At 38.3% G+C, this 26,129-nt stretch overlaps 2 protein-coding genes and 1 long non-coding RNA gene across 3 annotated transcripts; all 3 read right to left on the bottom strand.

Moving 5' to 3' along the window:
- Nucleotides 1–238: 238 nt before the first annotated feature.
- Nucleotides 239–26,129, bottom strand: jam3a (junctional adhesion molecule 3a). Its single transcript, XM_007260554.4, has 9 exons — nucleotides 25,973–26,129; nucleotides 8,555–8,620; nucleotides 8,327–8,440; nucleotides 8,046–8,198; nucleotides 6,901–7,103; nucleotides 6,198–6,297; nucleotides 5,472–5,601; nucleotides 5,250–5,301; nucleotides 239–3,473 (listed from the first exon to the last, which is right to left on the bottom strand). Exons 1-9 carry the CDS (start codon nucleotides 26,040–26,042, stop codon nucleotides 3,438–3,440), a joined length of 924 nt encoding a protein of 307 aa, XP_007260616.4. The 5' UTR covers nucleotides 26,043–26,129; the 3' UTR covers nucleotides 239–3,437.
- On the bottom strand, nucleotides 15,394–20,803 carry LOC125782545 (uncharacterized). The gene is made up of 2 exons (XM_049466811.1): nucleotides 15,601–20,803; nucleotides 15,394–15,465 (listed from the first exon to the last, which is right to left on the bottom strand). The coding sequence occupies exon 1, from the start codon at nucleotides 20,616–20,618 to the stop codon at nucleotides 16,092–16,094; it is 4,527 nt and encodes a 1,508-aa protein (XP_049322768.1). The 5' UTR covers nucleotides 20,619–20,803; the 3' UTR covers nucleotides 15,394–15,465; nucleotides 15,601–16,091.
- On the bottom strand, nucleotides 22,893–23,454 carry LOC125782551 (uncharacterized). Its single transcript, XR_007425258.1, has 2 exons — nucleotides 23,100–23,454; nucleotides 22,893–22,964 (listed from the first exon to the last, which is right to left on the bottom strand). It is a non-coding gene; the product is annotated as an uncharacterized LOC125782551 (long non-coding RNA).

Here is a 26,129-nt window from a genome sequence, read left to right as displayed (position 1 = left end):
TCCTCGTAGTGTACACTGGATAGCTTCCCAGAATTATTGTTTTTGCTCTCAAATTTATGTACACTTCTCTTCCCTGTAAAATATCAGTACAGTGCACTACAAATGTAGCTGTAGGTTGTGTTGTGGTGCATGTATTCGGTTTAGCAACGAGTTTGGCAATGTTCAGATCATTTTTATCTCTGGAGTAGAAGTCTGACTGACACACAAAAAGAGAAACACAAATGACAACAGTAAAATCTTCAATTTCAACGTGTTTATTAATAAAATTAAAAGAAAGTAAAACAGATTTGAACCTTTCACAACATACAGAAACGGTTACTTGTTTTAAACTGTTCCTGAGTAATATTAGAATCTAGACTGTATAGAGACTGAATACATATTCATTGTACAATGGTTTAATGCTATTCATATAATACAATACCACTCTCCCCTCCCCAGACACCACATAAAACAATACACACTACTTACAATACAAAATGAACTGGACAACAGTTAAGCTTGTGAATTTGTTATGTAAATGACATACATTCAACACTTAATTATATCTGGAATGTCACATATAATATCCCAAGTTGTGGTGTTTATTGATTCAGTCGATATATGATTGAAATTATTGTGGCTCTAAGGAATAGCTTTGGCCGATAATGCACCTTTTAGGCCAAACACGTTAATATATCAAGCAGCAAATCCAACTTTAATACCAGCACTGTCCATAAAACTGGCACACAGTGGTTAAGAAAAGAGTGATAAATACTATAATACTCTGATAATACACAGCAAAATATTTTAGTATCAAACAGGCAGTTGTGGTGAGATTATATACTGTATATATATAGATATAGATTTCTATGTTTTTTAATAAATAACTAAGCATATGTTCTTTTTTACGTTATTCATCTGGCATCATTCTACTTAGTCATGCATTTTCAAGATTATTCTCCCACAGAGACTCCGACGGGAATAAAATCAGACAGTTTGGCATGACCCTTCAGGACACAACACTGTCGATCTGGTTGAAGCTCCAAGAGTCTAATTTTAGAAATATCCACACTGCGCTGACTGAACCAAGGCTTAAGCTCTTCTCTAGGTGCGTTTTTACAGCACTCGTACTGAAAGGTCCATCTTACTGCTATGACGTGCTACGATGGAAGACTAGTGTATTTATATATGTTCTATCTTAATTATTTAAGAGAGCTTTACAAGGTAACAGTCGATAGTAGCTCGTTGTGAATAGTAAAGCTAAGGAACATTATTACAGTTGTTGGCCTTAGGTCCACAGGTGCACTGATCTCTGTTAGCAAAAACAAACAGTCTCCTGGGAAAAAATAGCAAAAAGCCTATTCATACCAAGTCCAATTTTAATGTTAAATATTTTCTAAATGAATATTTGTGTATTGTATATTTATGATGTCCTTTACACTGAGTTTGAAACACTGTATAGATGCATTAAAACAAATAAGCATTACTGTGGTTGGGGGGTGGGGCATCTTATCTTGTTTATGGAAAAAAAGCTAATATGACAAAATAAAAACGCAGAGCTTTTTTACCTCAAATAATGCAAAGAAAACAAGTTCATATTCATAAAGTTTTAAGAGTTCAGAAATCAATATTTAGTGGAATAACTCTGTTTTTTAATCAGTTTTCATGCATCTTGGCATCATGTTCTCCTCCACCAATCTTACACACTGCTTTTGAATAACTTTATTCCACTTTTGGAGCAAAGCAGATAAAAAGAGAGAGAGTGCAAATGTACAAGAGCTGTAAAGTTGACAGCACCAAAGGAAAAAAAAAAACTGTGGACATGACTTGGTGTGAAGTTTCCACTAAAACTTCATCTGAAAACTTAGACCTTGGTGTGAATAGGTGTTTTATACTGTGATTGAAATACTAGTCAGGATTGGTTTAATAGAAAACTCTAATTTATACACTTTTATATAATAATATATTTTTCCTTACTCCAGATGTAGTCAAAGAGCAAACATGCAAAATACTTGTTTTGCATCCCTTTAGGGCACAACCGAGAAAGCAAGATTTAGACCTAAAGCATGTCTTCTTGGCTGACTGACTACATATAAGATGAGAAAAGGTTGTGTAAATCGATTTATTCTTCCAAACCACTCCTTTAATTCAATTAGAATTCATAGGGACAAAAAAAAACAACCAGAAAAAAATGAAAGAGAACTAAAATGACTGAACATACATAAATCCCTTATTTATTCATAACGGCCCACAATCTTTCCATCAATTCCGTTAGAGTGAGCTTCAATACAACCACATACCACGAACAGAGTCAAACAATAACACAGTCCAAAACCTGGACAATATGTCCAAAAATGTATAAACAATTATCAAGTACAGAAGGTCACTTAAACACAGAGATAGCACTCTGAAAAAAACCTAAGTGCATAATCTGCATCTTTAGAATTATTTCAAAAATGAAACAATGAAATTGAAATAATAATATTAATAAAAATAATAATAGGTTTGTGTCATTTAGCACAACCAAGTATATAGACTTTACACACACTTTTTGATTGAACCTCCAACTAAACTAAATTCTACGTCTTAAATTTAATACCTGTACAACTATCACCAAAACACCAACATGTAACCTTTATACCACATCCCATCAAATCTCTTTATCAAAAAATGACGCATATAGAGAACAGTCATGGCATGGCATTGTACACACACGTGTACACACTGGCTTCTTGACTGATTTGACTGATTCGCTGAGTCAAAAAGATTGAGTGCGTCTGAGTGTGGTATTATTATTTACCTCACTGACTGACTGACTGACCCATCCTCTTTAGTGCTCTGATCTGTTTTAAGTAGCACGATGCAGCAGAAGCTCAGAGCAATTTAGGTTTCCCCAACAGCAGAAATCAGCACCATCTGTGCTGTAATTCACCGCTGCTCCGGCTTCTCAGCCTCTCGCTCTGCACATTCCTCCAGTGTACAGTCATCGCTTTATTCGAGTTCAGCGTTCTTGAAAGACTGCTGGGTTGTAAACTTTGTCTGTGGCTGAAAGGGATTTGAACTACGGCTCCGTCACTTATCTGACTCAAAAACATTCTTCTCCATCTACTCTAACCTAACTTCATCTCTCTTCCTCTCTCTCTCCGCTGGATATTTCTAACTACGAGTACGAGTGTAATCCACAGCGCAGTCCTGATACAGTGTACAGACTGCAAGATAGATGCTGATAGAGTCTGGTTAAAGGTCCAGTATGAAAATGATAATAAAGGGAATAAAACGTCCCCAGAGGATTGTAACTCTTTAACTGTCTGTTCCGATAATAACGACTTTGGCAAGATAAGAAGCTTATGTTCCTGCACCTCTGAAAAAAATGCACAAAGTGATGGCTCGTATGTGTGGCACTGCGCTCACAAAGTCCAAACTCGTGGCTCTCCTGTGTCTTCAATTTCACTTCTTGGTCATATGACAAAAGAGGACTTGTGGCGAAAATGTCCCTGTAAAAAATAAAAATAAAAAGAATAAAATAAAACATAACATTTACTGCTCAGGTAAAACATCAAATTATCCCCATGTCAATTTTATGTTTATGTACAGGGGTTGGACAATGAAACTGAAACACCTGGATTTAGACCACAATAATTGATTGTGGTGACGGACAGTTCTGGTGGAAGCAGGAGAGTTGAGGTGCACATTGGTTTCTGCCGTGATTTGATCAGCCGTGGTTTTATTAGACAGCTTCCTCCTGCGTCCACAGTTAATCCTGTTGGATGTGGTTGGTCCTTCTATGAAACCTCCCACACTAAAATGACAGGTGTTTCAGTTTCATTGTCCAACCACTGTATATATTTATTTTTAGTTAAAGTAACAGTCTGCAAGTTTTGTAAGTTTGGGGATTTGGAGACCTCTTTGGTGAGAATATGTAATTCCACATAACATGTGGATGAGTACTTTAAATACAGATTAGTGTAAATAAATAAATGTTGTGTAAAATCCTGAGGATACTGTTTGTTCAATTTGTTCACTTCTGAAACAATTTTAAACAAACCTACCAGACCACTCACCAGACACTTTTTGAGAATTAATGTATTACACATTGCATTGCTTCATGCCAGATACATTAATTAGAATATTTTGTCTCCTCCAGATTCAGAAATACTACTGCTTTCAATATAAAGTTAAACTTTTAGGGACTGCCCCTAAATATGCCTTTTCTGCACCGACTGTATATTTGTTGAATTTTTGAGAAACATTTTAGGGGAAAAATTAAATATAACAAATGTGTGCCTCAACAGTAACATAACCTGTAAAATATGAACAAATAAAAAGAAAAGTACAGTTTCTGAATAAAATACAGAATGTTTGCACAGCTTAAGTGGTTTACACTTTCAAGCAGCTGCTACGGGTGATGCTACATTCTGGAAAAATGGATGCTGAGGTATCCCAGGCACTTGCTGTAGGACTGATAGACTGTTGTTTTTATATTTTACTACTAAGTAAAATACAAAAAACAAAGGTTTACTAGGGGCTTGTTAGGTGGTTTCTATGGTACCCCAAGTGTTTGCTTTGTCTCAGGATGTTGCTGAGTAATCTGCTGGTCCAGGGAGTTTACCAGCACCCAAATCTAGCTGCTAGAAATAGCTGGTATTGCGCTGGATGCATTTTTCAGCAGGGTAAAGCATATGTCACAAATATCTGCACCCATTGGAAGTATATCAATAATATCTCAAAACTTGATGGATGAGATAATTAACTTAAAATGACATAAAATGAAAGAATAAAATGCAAGAAGAAGCATTATAAAATCAGATAAGTACATTGTGCATGCATTGATTTGTGCAACCATTATGACATAATTGTTTCATTTATTTGATTTTAATGTGCAGTAAAATGTGTAGATGATGGGTGTTCTTTGTAATAGATTTGCCATCTTAGTTAAATTTAAATGAATAAATAAATGAATTAATATATCGATGCTGATCAATGAAAAACTTTTTAGTTTACTACATCATTTGAACATTCAAAATGTCCCCTACACTAATAGAAATACTTCAAAATTACCTAAAATAAACTCTTTTTACTTTGACTTTCATTGAAAGTTTAGTTTTTTTTCTCTCCTGTAAAGTTGCTGTTTTGGAGATGCTTGTTTTTAATTGGACAGAGACGGTACACATAACTGAAAAAAACCCTACACATGCAATTTGACCAGGATGGCAGAATGTTTGCATACTTCCCTTAAAAAAAGCTGTGAAGTCTCTTAACCAAACTCTTACCTCATCTGTGCTGACGTAATCCATGGTGCTGTTGTGTTGAGGGACTTTATAACTGTAAGAAACGATGCATTATAATAAGACTCCTTAGTACACCAAACACTGTAGCATTTCATAAACTTCAAACAGGCCGTAAACAGCTTATAAGAGTATTAAGAACAGACTGATATTGTGCAGAGCTGACCTTCAGAGCACATCCCACTTATTTCTGAGGTTTTTACTCACTTGTTTTCTCTGTGGTCCTTGCAGGAACAGTAGCCGTGTTTCTGAATGTGACAGAGCCCCACTGTAACAAGAATAAGTGCAGTCACTCCTCCCAGAACCTTTAAAGAAATCCCCATGATGTCCTGATCGTCTGGAGAGAGAAAGAAAGCAAGAGAATTTTAAGCCTGAATGAAAGACTTGAGTCTTGTTTTGGGCTATATATGGGCAAAAGGCTGTGAACGCTAATCCTTAGATTTATTACTCTTCATAATACAATATTTCTTCATTTAATCCCTTAAAAATCGTTGGTCTGTATATGGACTACAAGTGTATGTCACAAAAAAACATTTCCCCTGCAGTAAAATAAGTTATTTACATTCTGAAAACTTTGACGGCTTTGGAGAATCCTACAGGACACTTGAAGAAGCTGCAGCTGCATGTTCACACTTTACTCCACTTAATTTTAGATCACTAAGAGGAACCAACCCCAAATTGGACATGTTTAAAATTAGACTAAACAACTGTAATGAAGCGAAAGGTTTGATGGACATAAAATATTGCATTTTTATTAAGGAAATATTCGTTTTAAAGTGTAGGAAAGTGCCAATTTTATGACTTTTATTCAATATATTATGAGTTATATAGGCAAGTAATATCAGGTATATAGGGGAGTAATATCAGGCAGAAAATGGACAAAAACGCCAATCGGTTAAGGGGTTTAAAAGTGTGTTAGAAAACCTGACTTACAGACTTCCATAAGCTGTGCCTCGCATTTGGAGTACCCAGCCTCATTTCGTGCCTGGCAGTGGTAATCGCCTGCATCCTCCTTCTTTACCGTCCTAAATTTCTAGAGGAAAAAAAGACAAGAAAAATACACTGTTTAAATGTACAAGTGCAGTGTGGACAAGTCAAAGACATAGATACCCTTTTTAATAGGGATGGATCAGAGCAGGGAGAGTGCTGGCAAATGGCAGGTTTAAGTTCATTTTTATGCTCTACTTGCACAAAACATAAAAGATGCTTGAATGGCTTATTTTACTTATCATGCTTGGTATAAATTAATATTATTTGAAAACCAAAACAAACATTATTAAGGCTAGAAAATACAGTGGTGTAAAAAAGTATTTGCCTCCTTACATATTTCTTTTGTTTTCACATTTTTCACTTTAATATCAGACAAAGAAAGACTGGGTAATAAATATAAAAAAAAACTTTTTAAAATGATAATTTATTTTTTCCAAACTAAAATCCTAACCAGAATCAAGAAATTACATAATTACTTTTATCTGCTATTATTCACAAATGGAGAAAACATGGAACACTGGTGAACCTTCCCAGGAGTGGCTGGCCTACCAAAATTGCTCCAAAAGGGCAAGGACATCTCATCCACAAGATACATCTAGGCTTTTACAGCAGGGACTATCAAACCTCTGTACAACACTATGCTTACCAGAGAGCCAGTGTCGGTATTCATGACATATGAAGAGTTGATGAAGCGTGTGCTGGTTTTGGGGTCATCGGGCAGTTCCTCGTTGTTGCGGAACCACTGATACTGAGATGGTGGGTAGCCCTCATTCTCCACACAGCGCAGCTCTGTGGTGGAGCCCACAGTGACAGACTCTGGCACAGTGCATCTCGGTGTTACAGGCTTCACTGGAACCCAAATAAAAAACAATAGAAACTGAATAGAAACCAGCAGCATAAACAATGTTATAATGTATTACAGATTAACATTAAAAACTCATACTAAAAACTAATAAGGTTATGGTGGTTTCTCAGAACACCACTGTCTTTAATACTTCACCAAAATCAAGTTAGTATCATGTTAGTAATCTTATGCATATTAATGTCCAATAATGGACTTTACTGCATTTTAAAATGGACCATAAATCTGAGCCACATATTCTAATTTAAGTATATAACAAATTATTTGCTGTAGAATTTTTCATTTCATTATCACAATATTCACATGTTCAATAGTCACATTAAAGAAGGTGAAATGTTTTGTGCAAATAAACCTGCACACTATTCTTATTTTCCATTATATTTAACCTTGCATTTGGTAGATATTCGCAATTGGTATATAATTTATTTTACTCTCATATTGGATCCAAAGTTGATTATTAATATCATGACATTTGGTTAAATCTACTGAAAATTCCTGTATTTTTAAATTATAGGTGGGCAAAATTCATAATGATATTTTTAGGGTATGTTTGAAAAAACTATATTCTTGGCACTTAAAAATATAAAAAAAAATCGAGAATTTACAATTGGAGCAAAATATATGTTACATTTTTATACTATTTTACTGTTTCAAACACTGTAAACTGTTTAAAATCTGTAATCTTTTGTCTAGTTTGTAAACAACAATAACTTACCAAGACTCTAATTTGGTATAAAACAATGACAATTTAACAAACATAAATAAAGTTTATGGAAATACAGAGAAAGTATATTTAATGTGTATTTTCACATTATATCAAATCGAAAATTGACTTTTAGTATTCTTTACCTAATCTGAACATACTTTTAATGCTCTTAAGTATTTTTCCTTTTCACAAGAGTATGAATGAACTGTATGAATGAAAGTACCTCTAACAGACAGACTGATCACGATCTCATCAAAGGGTTTCTGGTCATCAATAGCGGCCACCTCACATCGATACTGAGCGCTATCCGATCTGGTGGTGTTCAGGATCAGCAGGTTTGCAGGCTCTCTCAACGTCGCTCTGTGCTCCAGATCACCTGGTAATATTAATCAATATTATAGCCTTGCTCCTTTTTAATTTCCATAAATAATACACACTGAATTATTAATGAATCCTTATCCAATAACAATCTAAAAATATTAACAGCTGAATGTAAAACATTACCTGATATTTTATTTTGGAAGTACACATAACTGGGGACCCCATTTTTAATTTTCTTCCATTCGATTCTGGGATTGTTTGTGGATATGGACTCTATCAGGCACGTCAGCTCAATTGCTTGAAAGGGAGGAGAAAAAAAGGGTTTGTGATTTGTTAAAGTATTAAAGAGAAACGTGAGAAGAAGACTGGTCTGTATAATGACTAAAGCAGAAATGTACAGCATTAACTTACGCTCAAATTCAGTGGCCCACACACTTTTAGATGTAGTTCTGAGTATAACAGCTAATGTTGAGCAACCTGGGAATGAAAACAGAAAACATCTTAATAGAACAGAAGATCATTGTAAGCTGTAAAAAAAAATCTCTATATTCTTCATATATATGAGCAACCCTTGATTACAAATATGATTTTTAGTTTTTGCATAATTTAAATTAAAGACCAAGCTATTGCTTTCTCTATATTCAATTTAAAAATGAGTAAGCAGTTCCCTTCAACCTTACATACAGCTTTTATATTGAACACAGTGCAAATAGAACCTCCATGTATTTCAATTAAGGAAAAGAGGAAAAGTGTAAATATAAAAGGGTTCTTTACAGGTTTCTAGGAGAAGCCTGTCAATGTCTATCTACTGAAATTCACTCTGACAATGTCTATATGTAAAGATGTAAAAAAAAAACAAAAAAAAAAACAGTAATTTGATTACTCAAATGAATCTGATTAACCTCAGAGCCCTAACCGTAAGGGCAAATTTTTATGTCTTTTTACACAAATTACTGGATGTAATTTAAAAAATGTGTCTGATTGTGCATGTCTTCAATACTTCTTTCTATGACTGGGTGAGATCCTGCTGTTTGTCTTAATGGTAAAAATTTAAATAAATAAATGAACACAATTTTAGGATGGGATACTGAGCAGTTTTGATAAAACTGCTGAACAATGAAGCTGTGCTGATATCCACAGAAGTAAGTTTAGTCATTTTCAGTTCAGAAACTGGTTAATGGAAGGCTTTGTAAAGTTGTTAATACAATGAATGTCTTTAAGTGCTCAATTCAGAAGACACTGTCTATCAGACAGACTGCCATAGTCTAATTCCTAAAAAAAAGAAAAAATGATATGCATACGATACATAGCAGTCTGAACAGCCAGATAGGATTTCATGTGACTTTCATGTCAATCCAACTCAACATTCACTGGGGAGTAAGGGAGGTTTTCAGTGTCGGGACAATGAGGTAACATAGCTTAAAAATAGGATGATGTCTCTGTTCAAACTAAATTAGAAGGCTTGCATTGCAACTGCCTTGTGTTTTTAAGGGATTTCTACAGAAATGGCTGAACCCGTTTATGAACAATCTTATAAACAAAGTTTACAGAAACAGAACACTACTTATACACTTCAAGCTTGTATGTATTCTCGTTACAAGCCCAGTTGTCAGACACTGTAACTCCTTAATAGATCTGTGATGCTGGTGAAGATGAAACAGAAACTACACGTGAAGCGCTGAACTTTTGTGCATGCACCTCAGTTTAGAAGTATGAACTGTTGATTAGAATGTAATATATTTCACATTACATAGTGTGAACAGCCTAAAATAAACATTGGATTCTGTGGGTAATTTGATGTTGGGCCACTTGGTTGGGCCTGACTGTGTGTCTGGGATAAAAATACACAAACTAAACCTGATCCTGCTGACAATTCCCTTTATTTTTGCTGCAACTTATTTATTTATTTATTGATTAATTTACTTTGCTGTGTAGATCAGGTTCATGTTGTACCTACGTATCAGAATTCCTAACAGAGTGCATAGGATATCAAGTGTAGATCACCACCAAGTGTTTTCACATTATTAGGTATTTGTTTTACTGTCACAGCGAAATCCTAATTCCCTGTAATTATAGGTCATTAAATGACCTATGCAATAATTTTATGTTAAACCTATTACCATTACAAATCAGTTCCACACGTAATTAATCAGTGAATAAATTCCTCAAAAAGAGGCAGACCAAATGATAGATAGATAGATAGATAGATAGATAGATAGATAGATAGATAGATAGATAGATAGATAGATAGATAGATAGATAGATAGATAGATAGATAGATAGATAGATAGATAGATAGATAGATAGATAGATAGATAGATAGATAGATAGATAGATAGATAGATAGATACTTTATTTATCCCCGAGGGGAAATTCTAGACATCCAGCAGCAGGTATGTATAGTACACAAAGTTACAAAAAGATAAGATGTAACGATACATATAAATAAGTAAATAATAAATAATTGGTAAATAATAATTCATTAAATTAACCTACGATAATGCTTTTACAGTGCCCAATAGCATTAAATTATTTTCTGTGTCTTGTGGAGACACAGGAAGGTCATGTTAAAAGCATGGATAATACGAAAAAGCTATTGGTCAATACAAGGTCATTCCGATATCACTGATTAAAAAACATTTTCCAAGGTAAAAAGGATACTATTATATTATATTTAAAGTTTGGAAAGCATGGTCATGGTCAGTTAATCAATGTAAAAGTACTGATATATTTAAAGCCACAAACATCTTACTTTACAATTTAATAAAATGCCTGGACTTAACGTTTTATAACAACAAATGTTGATAATACTTCAAATTAGGGGTGTGCCATATCATATCATACACAATAATATCACCAAAATGTTTTAATATCGTGAACGATATTATACCCTGAAATATCGTGCCATATTACCAACCCCTAATTATCACATCAGGGTGCTACTTTTTTGCTGTTTTTAGCAAAAGAAAAATTCACACTGTTCTCATTTCCCATTATATATCTAGTAGAGACAGATTATATCTGTCCAGTATCATTTATTTTTTTTATTTAATACTGGATATATGGAGATATGTAGAGCGCATTATTAGTGCCATGACATTCTGGATCATTGACTTCTGTTACAAATCGAATACATTTCTTGTATTTTTTAATATCTCAGTTAGGGGTGTGCCATATCATATCCAATAAGTAAATTTAATATTAATTTTGGTGCAGTAGTGTATTCTTTAAAATATTTTTTAAATTCCGTATTTCGTCATATCGTCAAGAGTATCGTTATCGCAATAATACCATGAAATATTGTGATATTATTTTAATGCCATATCGCCCACCCCTACTTCAAATGTTGCAGCACAAATCAGAGGCAAAAAAAACAGCGATTGACAAACCATAACTGTCCATGGTTCTCCAAGTGGGGTCTGGGGAACTCCAGGGGTCCAGGAGGCCAATATAAACTATGATGTGAGCCAAAACAAATATATGACACAACTAGGATATTATGACAACCAATACTTTAGAACCAAGTCGATAGCAAAAAGTCTGAAAGCATGATGGTACTCTAAAAGTACGGAGACTACCACAGCAACCACAGACATGCAAAAATGTGATTTCTCTAGAACTAATGGGGGAGCACAATGCTAACAAAGGCTAATGGTAGCTTGTAAAGCTTGTAAACATTGTGAAAGCTCATAACCAGTGAGTAGTACTCTTTACCGCATCCCTGATCATAGCATTATGAGGCTATTAGCTCTCTGTGTGTAAACTTAACTCAGTTTTTCTTTGAGCTTTTCTTTAAGGGTCTTTGTGTACATGATATATTTTTTTCAACACAACGATCAAATATTTTACCTCAATTATAAATACTGAACAATGAACACAGCATCTTTCTTTTGTATAAGATACTCAAGTTGCTCAGCTGACTGGGTGTTTGAGTCTTCCTCCTTGCTGCTTTCATGATTAATTCAGTTTGAGGCTTGAATGTCAGTTTTGATTCATTTTTGGTTAATTGCTCAGCCTTAAATAAAAAAAAAATAATAAGCATTTGCTGAAATCCACACTGAACTGGAAGACACAGGAAATATAACAACTATAATGAACCAAGGACACTGAATATCGTAGCTACTAAACTTATATGCATGGATCAAATTTCCATCTACACCAAGGTAACAGTTCAACCCCTGTTCAACACCAGCTACCAAATATAAGTGATTTAATGTACACAAAGATCCCCAAAATCTACACTGAAACTGAAATAAAAAAAAACTGTTAGATCCTTTTTAATACTTGACTTAATATTATAACACTTGCTTAAATAAAGGCTTGATCACACTCTTGCTGCTGAAAAAGAACCATCTACGAGTGTTCTGGTATCGTGACATCCCTAGTCACAACATCATTAAACTCATCACTCAGTAAACAGCGGTGAACAGTGACAGTAGACCAAAATGGAATCAGCCTCAAGGTTCAAGCAAATGAGGCCAAGAATCTGGCTTCAAAGCTTCCTGATTATCCCAGCAAAACAAAGGAGTTTTTCACACTCGAGACATGAGAACATTCAAAATATTAAAAATAATCTGAACAGAAAAAGCTATACATGACATAGACGTCTCAGACTGAGAGGATTTACAGGTAATGATAAATAATAAATGGCTAATGCAATACAATATATAATATACTGTTATATAATGGCTTTTGCAATATAACAGTATAGCAGACAGTAACAGAATGTGCATGTATAACATCGGTGGGGGTCTAAGGGGCTTGGCTCAAAAAATAAAATAAATATAAAAGAAAAATGAATAAATAAATATGTCTGAGAACCCTTGCTGGAGGCCGTAGTTTGGGTGCTCAGGATCTGATCTCTTAGTGGCGGTCAGCTCTGAAGCCAATGGGAAGACACCCTGCTGTTGTTTTTCCAAAAACATGGGAAGCCCAAACAAGATTCACTTCATCACAGCTGGAACTGATGGCACATGAGGGTCTCAGCTGACGTTTCCCAGACTTTCCCATCCTGGGCTATTTTTACATCTGCTGCTGACATTTGACCATTAGTAAGACTCCGTTATGCGCCACATTTTTTCCCCTTTCCCGGAGCGCGGACTGACTTCATGACGCTCGTCCTTCAGCAAGTGGAGTGGGATGTTGGTTATTGCTTCATGTATGTTAAAAGAGGCTGGAGAAGCTTCCAGAAAGCAGGATAAGAGGTCAGACTGTAACTGGGAGCTGGGCCAAAGTGAATACATTCACATTTTCATGTTGATTCCCTTAAGATTCAGCTCTGAAACTTTTGAGTGAGCAGGTTTGTATGAATATTAAACAAGTCAATGTAAAACTACAGAAAACGTTTGAGTAGAAAACTTTGGCAGGGTCCAAAAACTCTAAAAAACCCACAAGCTTAAACAGTATACAAGCACTCCAACAGTTAATGAGCATGACAAGCTAAGATAAACAAAGCCCATGCTAAAACAGATACGCATTGCACAGAGTGTTCACAAATCCCAGAGGCTGTTTGAGTGTGTACTTCATTGATAGTTCAGAAAATAGAGATAAAGATTTGTGTTGGCAAACTAAAATGAAAAACATTCCAGCGCACACTACGTACAAGTCCCACTGGTTCGTTGAGGGATGATTTGCTGAAAAATCTAATTTACACAGTTCTCCTCTTACCCAAATAAAGTCGACTCGAGCCAAGACACATTTGGTGTCCAAATGTTTGCCTCCTTAGTGATTTTCTCCTCAGTTGCTGTAGCTCATATTATTGTTTATCACTTTTCAATGCTAACTCTAAGTATATGTTTACACAGCAGGTGGAAATGGCCTACTCAAAATATGCATACCAAACCCGACTATTACCAGGTGAGTTCAAGCAGGTGTGCTTGAACCCATAAATAGGCCTGTCATGATAACAATATGTTGTAAACGATATATCATCCTGGAATTAATTAATTGTGATAAACATTATTTTTGTAATTTTAAGACCATTAAATGCCACTGACATAATGATAATAGAACAGCATACCAAATGAATTAAATCATTTTAAAGTTAAACAGTTTTATTTGATCATAATTTGGGAAATATATACTTTTTTTTCTTCACACTGTGTGTATGTAATCACAGTTATTAAAGCATTTGTCATTGTATGACTGGCTAAAAATGTTGTTTACCGTTATATATGGGAACAAACATACAAATAAATAAAATTGAGGTCATGTCCATTTATCGTACAGTGACAGGTCTACATATAAATTTAAAAGTTTGAAAAAATCCATTCCTCTGGGACCAATAATGATCTTGTATGTTAAAATTATATCTAGATAAGGCCAAGTAACACCAAAACTGAAATTGAAATCGCACCAAAGACGCATTTAAAACAGATACAAATCGGATCACTCAAATCACTGACTAAACAAACCCCCTCTCGGTACAACTGAAGAACCAGTTATTGCCTAAAAATATTACAAATACATATTCCAAATAAGGACACAATAATACTGGCTAGGGATTCATGTCACACACAAAACTGCTGATTTTAGGTCATGGATCATACATGTTGTTGGAAACTGCCTGGGAAGCACAATGAAGAACAATGCACTCACTGTCATGTTCACAAAACAAGAATGTCATGGTTTTTGTTTTGCGACATGATGCATGATCATGCTAGAAATAGCAATTAGAATATGGGTAAATTAAGGCCATGAAGAGAGGCATATGGTCACATTCTGACACCACCATCTGTGTGCCTGAAATCAATACTCATCAGAGTAGATCTTCAATTGTCTACTTTTGGTGATTTTGTGGCCACTGCAGCCTCAGCTTTCTGTTCTTAGCAGACACAAGTCCCAGTGTGGCCTCGTGCTGTTTTAGCTCATCTACCTCAGTGTTCGACGTGTTTTGCATTCTTAGATGCTTTACTGCTCACCACAACTGTGCAGGATGGTAGCTGAGTTACTGTAGCATTTCTTTAACGTTAAACCTTTCTGCTTATTCTCCTTCAACCATCACAAACAAGGTGTCTCCATCTGAAGAAATGCCACACACAGCATGTTTATATTAGTAAACTGTAACATCTATGATACTGTTGTTAGGAGATTCTACTAATTTTAATAACATGATCTGTGAAACATATGTGAAAATATTCCATGGGGGTTAATGGGGTGCTAAGGTTACAGATACGAATGAAGGTTCTGGAGGACAACTCATTGATTCTGTAGCTACACCGGTCTAATGGAATAATGGCCACGAGTCATACTGATGTCTTTTGAAGGTTTATTTCTCCTTTTCTCTCTCCCTCTCTCTGGTCCTTCATCGGACACCGTGAAAACTACACAAAACAAAGCAACCGTTCAGTATATGCTAGCTAGCACAACAATTCTGTGTACAACTCGAAACACAAGATTCATTGAAAAAAGGCATATTAAACACATTACTAAACAATATTTAACAGACGAACATTTACCGTGTGCGCCTTTAGACCTCGTGTTAGCTTTAATTGTTGTTCTCTCTCTGCTGCTAAGTTAGTCTTCTCTCTCTGCCGCCAAGTTAGTTCTGACCCATAATTCTCCAGTTACCCGCCTAACTAACTCGCGTCACGTGACTCATTACGCTCCACAGTAAAGCAACACTAAACTAAAAGTCCTCTTTTAACCAAATATTATTTTAGAGACGTATATTTATTAACGCATTTTACCCTCATTTTTACACCTTTTCGTATAGATTTTTAGCCCTTTTTAACAACCATATGAAATAAAACAACAATGAATGTATAATGATAAATAAACAAAAATATCCGTATTAACATGGCATTCTGACAGTTACACTCCCACCAAATTACTACGATTTATGATATCCATTCCAAAATGAATAAATCTAGTAATTTCCAGAACTGAGTATATAAAACCTTACACTGTAAACTCTGTACAAAAGTGTTTTTAAAGTTTAGGAACAACTTTAGTTGTTCTCTACAAGTACGACTAACTTATGAATTGGCCTTTCAAGAATAGATGTATTCATTACATTCTGGCCTGCTTTTCCTAGCTTTCTAGAGCCTAGTTGTACTGTGGCCTTTCGCACCAGTTCATCTTGGTCTTTACAAACATCAAGTACTCTTCCAAGTCTCCACTCATTGCGGGGAACCTCTTCTTCTTTGACAATGACAATATCCCCAATCTTTACGTTTCGTCTTGGAGAATGCCAGCGTTGTCTGAGGGTGATGTTTCCCAAATATTCCTTCCTCCATCTACTCCAAAATTGCTCAGTCAGATACTGCACTCTACGCCATCTCTTTCTGGCATACAGATCCTCTGCTACAAATTTTCCTGGTGGAGGCAGGGGAACAGAGCTTTTCATGGTGAGTAAATGATTAGGTGTGAGTGGTTCCAGGCTTTTGGGATCATTGATGTTGTTGGTAGCAAGTGGACGGCTGTTTATAATTGACATGGCTTCGTAGAAGAATGTCCTTAAAGAAGCATCATCTATTCTTCCAGTGCTCTGTGAGAGGACACAATTTAGGACGCTCCTAATAGTTCTGATCTGCCTCTCCCAAACACCTCCCATGTGACTAGCATCAGGTACGTTCATAATGAAGTCACATTGCTTTTCAGCAAGAAAGCCAGTCAGTCTGTCTTGGTCCAGTTCCTTCAAAGCCTTTGCCAACTCATTTTTTGCCCCAACAAAATTGGTCCCTTGATCCGATCTGATTTGTCTCACAGCTCCACGGATAGCTATAAAACAGCGCAGTGCATTTATGAAGGCATCAGTTGTTAGATCTTCTAACATTTCAATGTGCACTGCCCTTGAGGATAGACAGGTGAATACAAGGCCATATCTCTTACTCTCTTTACGACCCTGTTTAGAATAAAAGGGTCCGAAACAATCCATCCCACAGAAGGAGAATGGTGGCGAAGGATTGACGCGATCTGCAGGTAGATCTGCCATCTTTTGTGTTTCTGTTGGCCTGCGAGCTCTCCTGCATGTCACACATTGCTTAATGTGATTTGCCACAACCTTGCTGCCACTTAAGACCCAGTAGCCATTTGCTCTCAGTTCATTAAGAGTTTGTCCTCTGCCTTGGTGCTGAGTTTTTTCATGGCAGTAATCTACAATCAGGCGTGTGACCTCACCATCTTTGGGTAGGATTACTGGATGCTTTAGGTCAAGAGGTAAAGAAGCATTCTTTAAGCGCCCTCCCACCCTGAGAACACCATCTAGAATTATTGGGTTAAGCTGATACAACTGATGACTTTTGGGCAGTTTGTCATGACTGAGTATTTGCATTTCATCTTCAAAGGCATCGTTTTGTGCCAATTTTACAAGTGCAAGACTAGCCTTTCTTCGATCTTCAACATTAAGAGGCTCTGCTGCCTTAGCTCCCTTTGCTAGATGTTGGATACGTGCAATGACATTCAGTGCTGTATGCCATTTTGAGAATTGTTTGAGTCTGTTTGTGAAGTTTTTCTCTTCTGTTACATTTGTTTGTAGCGCTTGTGTCACTTTGACTTCAGGATCCCCCAACAGAAGCTGTGGAACTAACTTTGGTGCGACAATCTCTCTTTCCCACAAGAACTTGGGTCCAGTCAGCCAGTCTGAACTTATCAATTCTGCCACCTTGAGGCCTCTGCTAGAGTGATCTGCTGGATTTTGATCAGTGTTGATATAGTGCCACTGAGCTGGGTCAGTCATTTCTCTGATTCTTTGAACTCGATTGGCTACGAAAATGTGAAATCTTCGAGCTTCATTGTTAATGTAGCCCAACACTACCTGTGAGTCAGTCCAAAAATACTCCTGATCAATTTTAAGCTCTAGCTCCTCTTTTAACATGCTGCTTACTGCTGCGGAGACCACGGCAGCAGTTAACTCTAGCCTTGGTATGGTTACCACTTTTGTGGGAGCAACTCTAGCTTTACCCATCACTAGTGAGCAGTGTACTTTGTCTTCGCCCACCACACGAATGTATGAACACTGTCCATACCCATGGGTGCTAGCATCCGAAAAGTGATGTAGTTCTGTTCTTTGGACTTTTCCCATTTCTTCTGGGATGAAGCACCTTGGTATATGGAGCTTCTGGAGATTCTCTAGGTCACTAAGCCAGCTCTCCCATCGTGGCTTTAACTCTGTGGGCAGAGGTTCGTCCCACCCAATGCCTCTTTGACACATTTCCTGTAGAACTTTCTTTCCCAGCAGGAGGAAGGGAGCAAGGAAGCCCAGCGGGTCGAACACAGAAGCTACAGTTGAGAGGACTGCACGCCGTGTTGCTGGTTTTTCATCCAGAGTGACCTTAAAGAAAAAGGTATCACTGTTAGCGCTCCACTTTATTCCCAACACACTTTGAACTGGGAGTTCTTCATAAGTCAAGTCTACATCTTGGATTCCGCTAGCTCGTTCGCTCTCAGGAATTGACTCCAAAACTTCTCTGTTGTTGGAGATGAATTTGTGGAGGTGTAATTTTCCTCTTGCACAGACATTTTGTGCATCTCTCACTAGTTTGATGGCTGTGTCAACAGATTTTACGCTAAAAAGCCCGTCATCAACATAGAAATTCTTTTTGATAAAGTTGGCGGCATCAGGATACTCTTTTTCATTTTGGCTTGCAAGATACTTCAATCCATAATTTGCGCAGCCAGGGGAGGATGCTGCTCCAAAAAGATGGACATTCATGCGGTATTCTTTTGGCACTGATTCTGTGTCACCTTTCTCCCACCACAGAAACCGTAAGTAATCTCTGTCTTCAGGGTTTACGTGAAACCTGTGAAACATCTTTTCCACATCACAAATGACTGCTATTGGATGTTTTCGGAATCTGCAGAGCACTCCTGTGAGCCCATTTGTAAGATCAGGTCCAGCCAGCAAGTGATCATTCAAAGCGGTGCCACCATACTTGGCAGAGCAGTCGAACACTACCCTAATTTTATCTGGCTTTCTAGGGTGATAGACCCCCTGGTGTGGAATATACCACACATTTCCAGCTTTGGGTTGGCATACAGCTCTCTCTGCTTCACCCTCCTTGAAGACACCTTCCATAAACTTGAGGTAGTCATCTCTGAATTTGGAATTTTTCTCAAATTTCCCTTTCAGGCGCTTCAGTCGAACCAGGGCCAAATGCTTGTTGTCTGGCAGTTGTGGATGTGTCTTAAAGGGAAGGGGCATTTCCAGGTGACCGTCTGCATTCTGATGTACTGTCTTATTCAGTAATTGCATGAACTGTATATCATCTTGTGATACACTCTTTTCACCAGGGCTGGTGTCTTTGAAGTCTGATTCGAGTGCTCTGATAACAGTGGCTGGTGTCAATGGGGGAATCTCTTTAACTGTTACACGATGGCATAAACCTGTCACTTCTGTCGACTTAGCAGCCTGTGGTGAACTACCGACAATGCTCCAACCCAGGTCAGTCTTGATGGCGTATGGCTCATCATCACCTCCAGTGATAACTTGACGTGGAGCCAATGCTCTGGAACAGTCATAGCCAATGAGGAGTCCGACCTCACAATTCATCAGTTCTGGCATTTCTTGGGCTACTCCCTTTAAATGTCTCCATCCCTTGGCAGTTTTAGGAGTAGGAATGTGAGAACGTTCAAGTGGAATGAAGTCTCTGGTGTAGGCAGGTGGCAAGTTAATAAAGCATGGTGAGGAAAACCCTCTAACTCTAAGCCCACTTACTCTTTCACTCTGAATGATGGAGTCCTTTCCCATCATAGTGGTAAGCTTTAGTTTAACTGGCTCTAAATCTGCCCCCATCTTCTCACATACCTCCTTGTCTACAAAGGTGTTGCTACTCTGGGTATCTAGTAAAGCGTAAGCTAAGGTCTCTGATTCAGGAGAGGTGGTTGTGGAAATCCACACAGGAACTATCATGGAGGTGCTCCCACCATTACATCTGTCAAGACAACAAGAAAGTGAAGATGTATTCTCTGGTACTTGTCTAACAGAAGATGTGTTCGCAGAGACAAAGGAGCGGTCTTCGTGAAGTGGAGTTGGATGATGTTTCTTGCATATGCCACAAGTAGCTTTATTCTTGCATTCCTTTGAATTGTGTCCCTTCCTAAGACAGCCAAAGCACAGGCTATTGTCAAAGATAAAGCTTCTCTTGTCTTTCATGGACTTGTTAGCAAACATCTGGCATTTGTGGATAGAATGGCTTTCTCCACAGCATACACATGCTTTCATAGCTGTATTTGCATTTTCAGGTGCCTTCACATTTGTCATAAATGCATTAGCCTTTGGGCGCCTTGTGTCTCTACCAGGCCTTTCGTCAATATGCTTCAATGCATGAAAGGATGTCACAGGATTGCATGCAATCTCAGCTTCTTGTGCCATAAATTCAGCAAACTCTTTGAAACTGGGGTATTCCTCTGTTTGACGCAAGCACTTTGTGACGTGACGATTCCAGCGAGAGGTCACCCAGTCAGGGATTTTGTGAAGCATCCTTTGATTTTCTTCGCAGTCATTTAAGACCTGAAGCCCTTTGATATGAGGCATTGCATTGCTACAGGCAGTTAGGAAATCGCTAAACTGTCTCAGTTTAACTGACTCTCTAGGGCCGATCTTTGGCCAGTTGTTTAATTTTTCTCTAAATGCACGTTGAATTACAAATGAGTGGCCATAGCGAGTATTCAGAGCCTCCCATGCTTGGTTGTAGGCTTCATCATCCTTTCTGTAGAAGCTGCCTTCTAACACAGACCTTGCCTCACCACCAATGTACTTCTGTAGGTAGAACAACCTGTCAGCTGGACTTGTGCATCTCCGTTCTATCAATGTCTTGAAACTTGTGCTCCACTCTAAGAACTTGAGTGGGTCTCCATAGAAGACAGCAGGCTCAGGTGCAGGAAGTCTGGTAAGGACTAGTGTGTCATGTAGGACTTGTGCTAATGACGCTTCATTGTTGAGATGAGCTGTTTGTTCAGTGCTATCATCCTGCCATGTTTGCTCCTTTTTAATTTCTTTTGAGGACAAAGGTACTTGAGGACAATTAGCCACCTTGTTTTGCACTGTTCTGTTTTCTTCACAGTCCTGATCTGAGTCATCTTCACTGTATGCTTGGAGCTTGGCAGCTAGAACTTGAAGATCTCTATGATTTTCTAATCTCTTTAGTTCTTGCCTTTGTGAAGCTATGGCCTCCTCCATTTTTATTTCAGCCCTTTTTGCAGCAAACTGTGCGGCACACTCTGCTCGTTTCGCTGCAATGCTTCGCTGTTCTGATGACTGAGAGTGGCTACTACCATCAGTAGACCTGGAGATTGTAGTCCCAAATATTGATTGGGCATACTCTCTATCGAGCACATTATGAAGTATTGTGTTTTCTGCTTTAGCATCAAACTCCTCTAGCCCCACTTCACTCATCCGTATTTTCATGAGCCTCATCAGATCTGCTGTCACTGCTATGCAGGAATCCATCCTTCTTCTAATCTCAGGTGAAGGTGCTAGTTGAGTTCGTATGTTTTCATACAACTCTTTCAATTTTGTCTCTAGCCCTTCAATATCATCCATCATGCTAGCCAAATCACTGTCAGAGCACTCATCCTTAAGTTTGTTTCTTGAAGCTCTAACTTGATCTTTCCAGCGTTCATACAGCTTGATGAATTTGCTCTCTCTATGAAAGGCCTCTTGTTCTTTCAATTCTAGCATTTTGGTGGTGTACTTTCTCTCACGTGAAGATTTTCTGGGTTCAACAGTCTCTGAGGTGGTGTGGGCAGGCTCTACCACTGCTATCTTTTCTACTTCTAGGTTAGCTTGACTGTCACCTGTAAGTGACTCTAATCTTTCCTGTTCAACATCATCACATTGTGATTTTAACTGTTCACTAACTTCACCCTTTTTTAAAGTTTCTTCATGAATTGACATTGTATATTTTTTTTTTTTAGAAATGACAGCTTCGTGTACACATATAACCATACGACCTTAACAGTTATATAGTTGTCTGTTCAGTAAATAACGTCAAGTACTTTTTTTTTTTGTTTTTTGTTTTTTAAATATAACCCTTAATGCACTTCTTTGAACATGCTTGTGAAATCTTACTTTAAAGTACCATTATGCACAATAATCACACATTCATAAAACAGGAATGACAATTAGACTCTACTGATAAATGAATTACTTTTCTCATAAGAAGTGTTTTTTTTTTTTTTTTTTTTTTTTTTTTTGTGTCTTGTGAAAGGAGCACAGTCAAACCTGACGCCGAGTGCAGAGCTGCAATGTCCTGCCTGAACACTTCACTTAGCTGAAACTGGCGCTGCGCTGAAACTTTGCTTAGCTTTAGCCTTCGTTGTTGAAACTGTCTTTTTCTTGAATTGGCGTGCTCCGCGCCGTTTTCGCGGGAACGCACGCTGAACTCTCCGCCGCGCTGCTCGCTCCTCCGCGGGCACACGCGCTGATCTCTCCGCCGCGTTGCTCGCTCCTCCGCGGGCACACGCGCTGAACTCTCCGCCGCGCTGCTCGCTCCTCCGCGGGCACGCGCGCTGGTCTCTCCGCCGCGATGCTCGCTCCTCCGCGGGCACACGCGCTGAACTCTCCGCCGCGATGCTCGCTCCTCCGCGGGCACACGCGCTGAACTCTCCGCCGCGTTGCTCGCTCCTCCGCGGGCACGCGCGCTGGTCTCTCCGCCGCGATGCTCGCTCCTCCGCGGGCACACGCGCTGAACTCTCCGCCGCGTTGCTCGCTCCTCCGCGGGCACACGCGCTGAACTCTCCGCCGCGTTGGCGGTACGTTTTCACTGTAGCTACACCGGTCTAATGGAATAATGGCCACGAGTCATACTGATGTCTTTTGAAGGTTTATTTCTCCTTTTCTCTCTCCCTCTCTCTGGTCCTTCATCGGACACCGTGAAAACTACACAAAACAAAGCAACCGTTCAGTATATGCTAGCTAGCACAACAATTCTGTGTACAACTCGAAACACAAGATTCATTGAAAAAAGGCATATTAAACACATTACTAAACAATATTTAACAGACGAACATTTACCGTGTGCGCCTTTAGACCTCGTGTTAGCTTTAATTGTTGTTCTCTCTCTGCTGCTAAGTTAGTCTTCTCTCTCTGCCGCCAAGTTAGTTCTGACCCATAATTCTCCAGTTACCCGCCTAACTAACTCGCGTCACGTGACTCATTACGCTCCACAGTAAAGCAACACTAAACTAAAAGTCCTCTTTTAACCAAATATTATTTTAGAGACGTATATTTATTAACGCATTTTACCCTCATTTTTACACCTTTTCGTATAGATTTTTAGCCCTTTTTAACAACCATATGAAATAAAACAACAATGAATGTATAATGATAAATAAACAAAAATATCCGTATTAACATGGCATTCTGACAGTTACAGATTCATTCCCTTCATTCTCTTATTTACTTCTTCCTGGACATTGGATTAGATTTTCATGGTGTGATAACTGTCTTGGTTATTATGATTTTAGAGTATCACAATACATAGTATTTTACAATTTTCCACTTGTTTTTTTCCTTGTTTTTCTTATTATTATACATTAAAACTTAAAGAAATGAAAACAGGGTTTTGAGTTGAAAAATATATTTAGAGCTTGACATATAATTATTGCTAATAGAATTACATGTAAAAAGTCTCAATTTTGAAAATTAATATACAGGAAAGCTGCACGTATTTTATTTCCAGCTATTGGTCATTTATATTATAGAGTGATCCTCTAATTTTTTTAATAAATTGACTGTTTCAGCAAAGAACAAATTTGTGTAATTCTCTGTTTGATTGCATTATACACAATATAAACTTAAGACACTAATCAGGAGTTTACTTGAGGTAATGGTGTAAATTCTTGTGCAAACAACTCATTTAAATGTTTTTCAAACAGGTCTGTGTACGAGAGTGAGTTTGTGTGAGAGTGAGAGAAACAATGAGAGAACGAGATGTTGTTTCTTTTTGCTGGTCAAGCACAATTTAATATTCAGAGCACAGCGCCTGGCCACTAAACGTGTCCTTTTATCACGAGAGCCTGAGACCACCACTACAGTCCTCCTCCATCTAGCTACATTTACAGCTCCTATAAACCTTGCCGTCTTCTGTGACTAAAATCAATATCCTGGCTATCTTACACTGCTTCAGCACAGCCTATAGCCAAGTCAGCTCTGTCAGTAAAAACCTGGTTCAAGCAGCACACACACACATACACATTCACGATCCCTTCAGTTTCAAATCAGGAGCTTAAATGCGACAGGAGTAACGTACCCCTCATACCAATGGCAATCCGTTTTAGCCTAAAATGACATGAGCGATACACATCCCAACTCAGTTTCTATCTGCAAAAATGCTGCCTTTACTACTAGTAGCTCTTATTTTATGAGGTCTACAGATCTATAAAGACAGTCTGACTAGTCATATTACCTGGACACAATATATTTCCTAATTTTGGTTGCTGCAATGAAATTCCGACCTGCAAGTGTTGAAGTGTTGTAGCAGTAACAGAAGTGAAAGCAGTATACAATATGAACTGTCTGCATCAGTTTACATGCCCCCAACTGGGAAACTCTGGGCTTATCTAAAAATGTGAGTTTTCCACTGGTAAATACGAGTTTTTAGTGGCTTTCATGTGCTCTCATCTTGTAAATACGATATTTTTGACACAAATTGAAGGCAGCATTAAACTGAAGACCAAGCAGTTAGAACTACATTTTCCTCAAAATATTATGACTTTATTCCCATAATGTTATGACTTTATTCTTGTAATATTATGAATATAGCCCTATCCGGACAGGATTAGTTTCTCGGGGTGATATCTGTGAAACATATTTCAAACTACTACTCAGTGATAAAACTCTTGCATCCGGACTGCAATTGAAAAACCAGGAGAACCAGTAAGTTTTTGGCTTTCTCGTTCACGACATTGCGTTCAGTAGCTCCTCCATTTCCACTCGCTGATCTCCATGGGAAAGCACACTCAAAGTGTAGTTATTGTGCGCGGCAGTGGACAAATAGCTATTTTATTAAACGCGAGGTGACAAAACTCCACGTCCATCCAGAAGGGACTAAAATAACCAGAGGACCACGGAGTTCAAGGAAAAACTGTAGATAACTTACATGGTTGTTCTAGACAGGAATTAAATCACAGAGTACCCGCCCCCCCCCCATGAAAGAGAAAATTGCCCTAGGACCCACTGAGATACTAATACTGTCCAAATAGGGCTTTGTGTAGCCCTATTTTTTATTGAATGATTCCACTAGTTTATAGTTAGTTATTTTGCTCTTTTAAGACCCTGGCAGTTTACTCAACATAATTTTTTGTACACTTGATTATGTACCATTTCTGAGTAATTATCTTGCCCTGAAGAGCTTAAAATGTTAAAAATAAAAGGAAAACATAGGGGTGTACTGAAACTTTTGACCGGTTTGTGTATCTACCCCTATTTAGCTATAGGCTCAGCTGAGCAGATGGAGCTGCTGCTGCTGCTATATTTGCCAATCTAAACACAATGGTATGAGGGGGTCTGAGACAGGCAGGCAGGGTAGCGTTACTCTCCCCTCGTGTTTGGACTGGGGGTCCAATTTCACTCGGTTCTGATCCCCCAGACACCAAGATAAAACCCATAGGCGCGGATTAAAGCAATACACGCGAGTCTAGCTCGGTCCGCTGTTATGTAAACTGATTTTATATAGCCATATGCTGAGCGGTGCAGTAGGTTAACTAGAGCCGCTGAGCGGTAACCGCCGTTAACTCGAGCCCGAGCGCGGAGAGGCGGATTACAGCCAGTCAGCAGAAAACACACCGCCGCCGTCCCCCCGGTACCAAGGTCAAACACTCCCTAAACACCCGCTAAAATCAGAACCCAACCCGGGAACCCGCACATTAAAAACACCGCGTACTCACACAGCGAGCAGAGCAGCAGCACCCCGGCCGTCTGTCGTCGTTTCGCCATTTTGAAGGCGCTGATATCCATGCGCGGCCGGAGCTGCTGATCAGCGCGAGGATGCTGCTGCCAGTTTCCATGGATACAAGGACACCCCCAGCGCACGCGGCGGCTAAA

This window comes from Astyanax mexicanus, chromosome 18, assembly GCF_023375975.1.
Source record: "Astyanax mexicanus isolate ESR-SI-001 chromosome 18, AstMex3_surface, whole genome shotgun sequence".
Classification (NCBI taxonomy): Eukaryota; Metazoa; Chordata; class Actinopteri; order Characiformes; family Acestrorhamphidae; genus Astyanax; species Astyanax mexicanus.
Note: the sequence above shows the minus strand (reverse complement) of the source record. Positions and strands in the feature narration are given on the sequence as shown.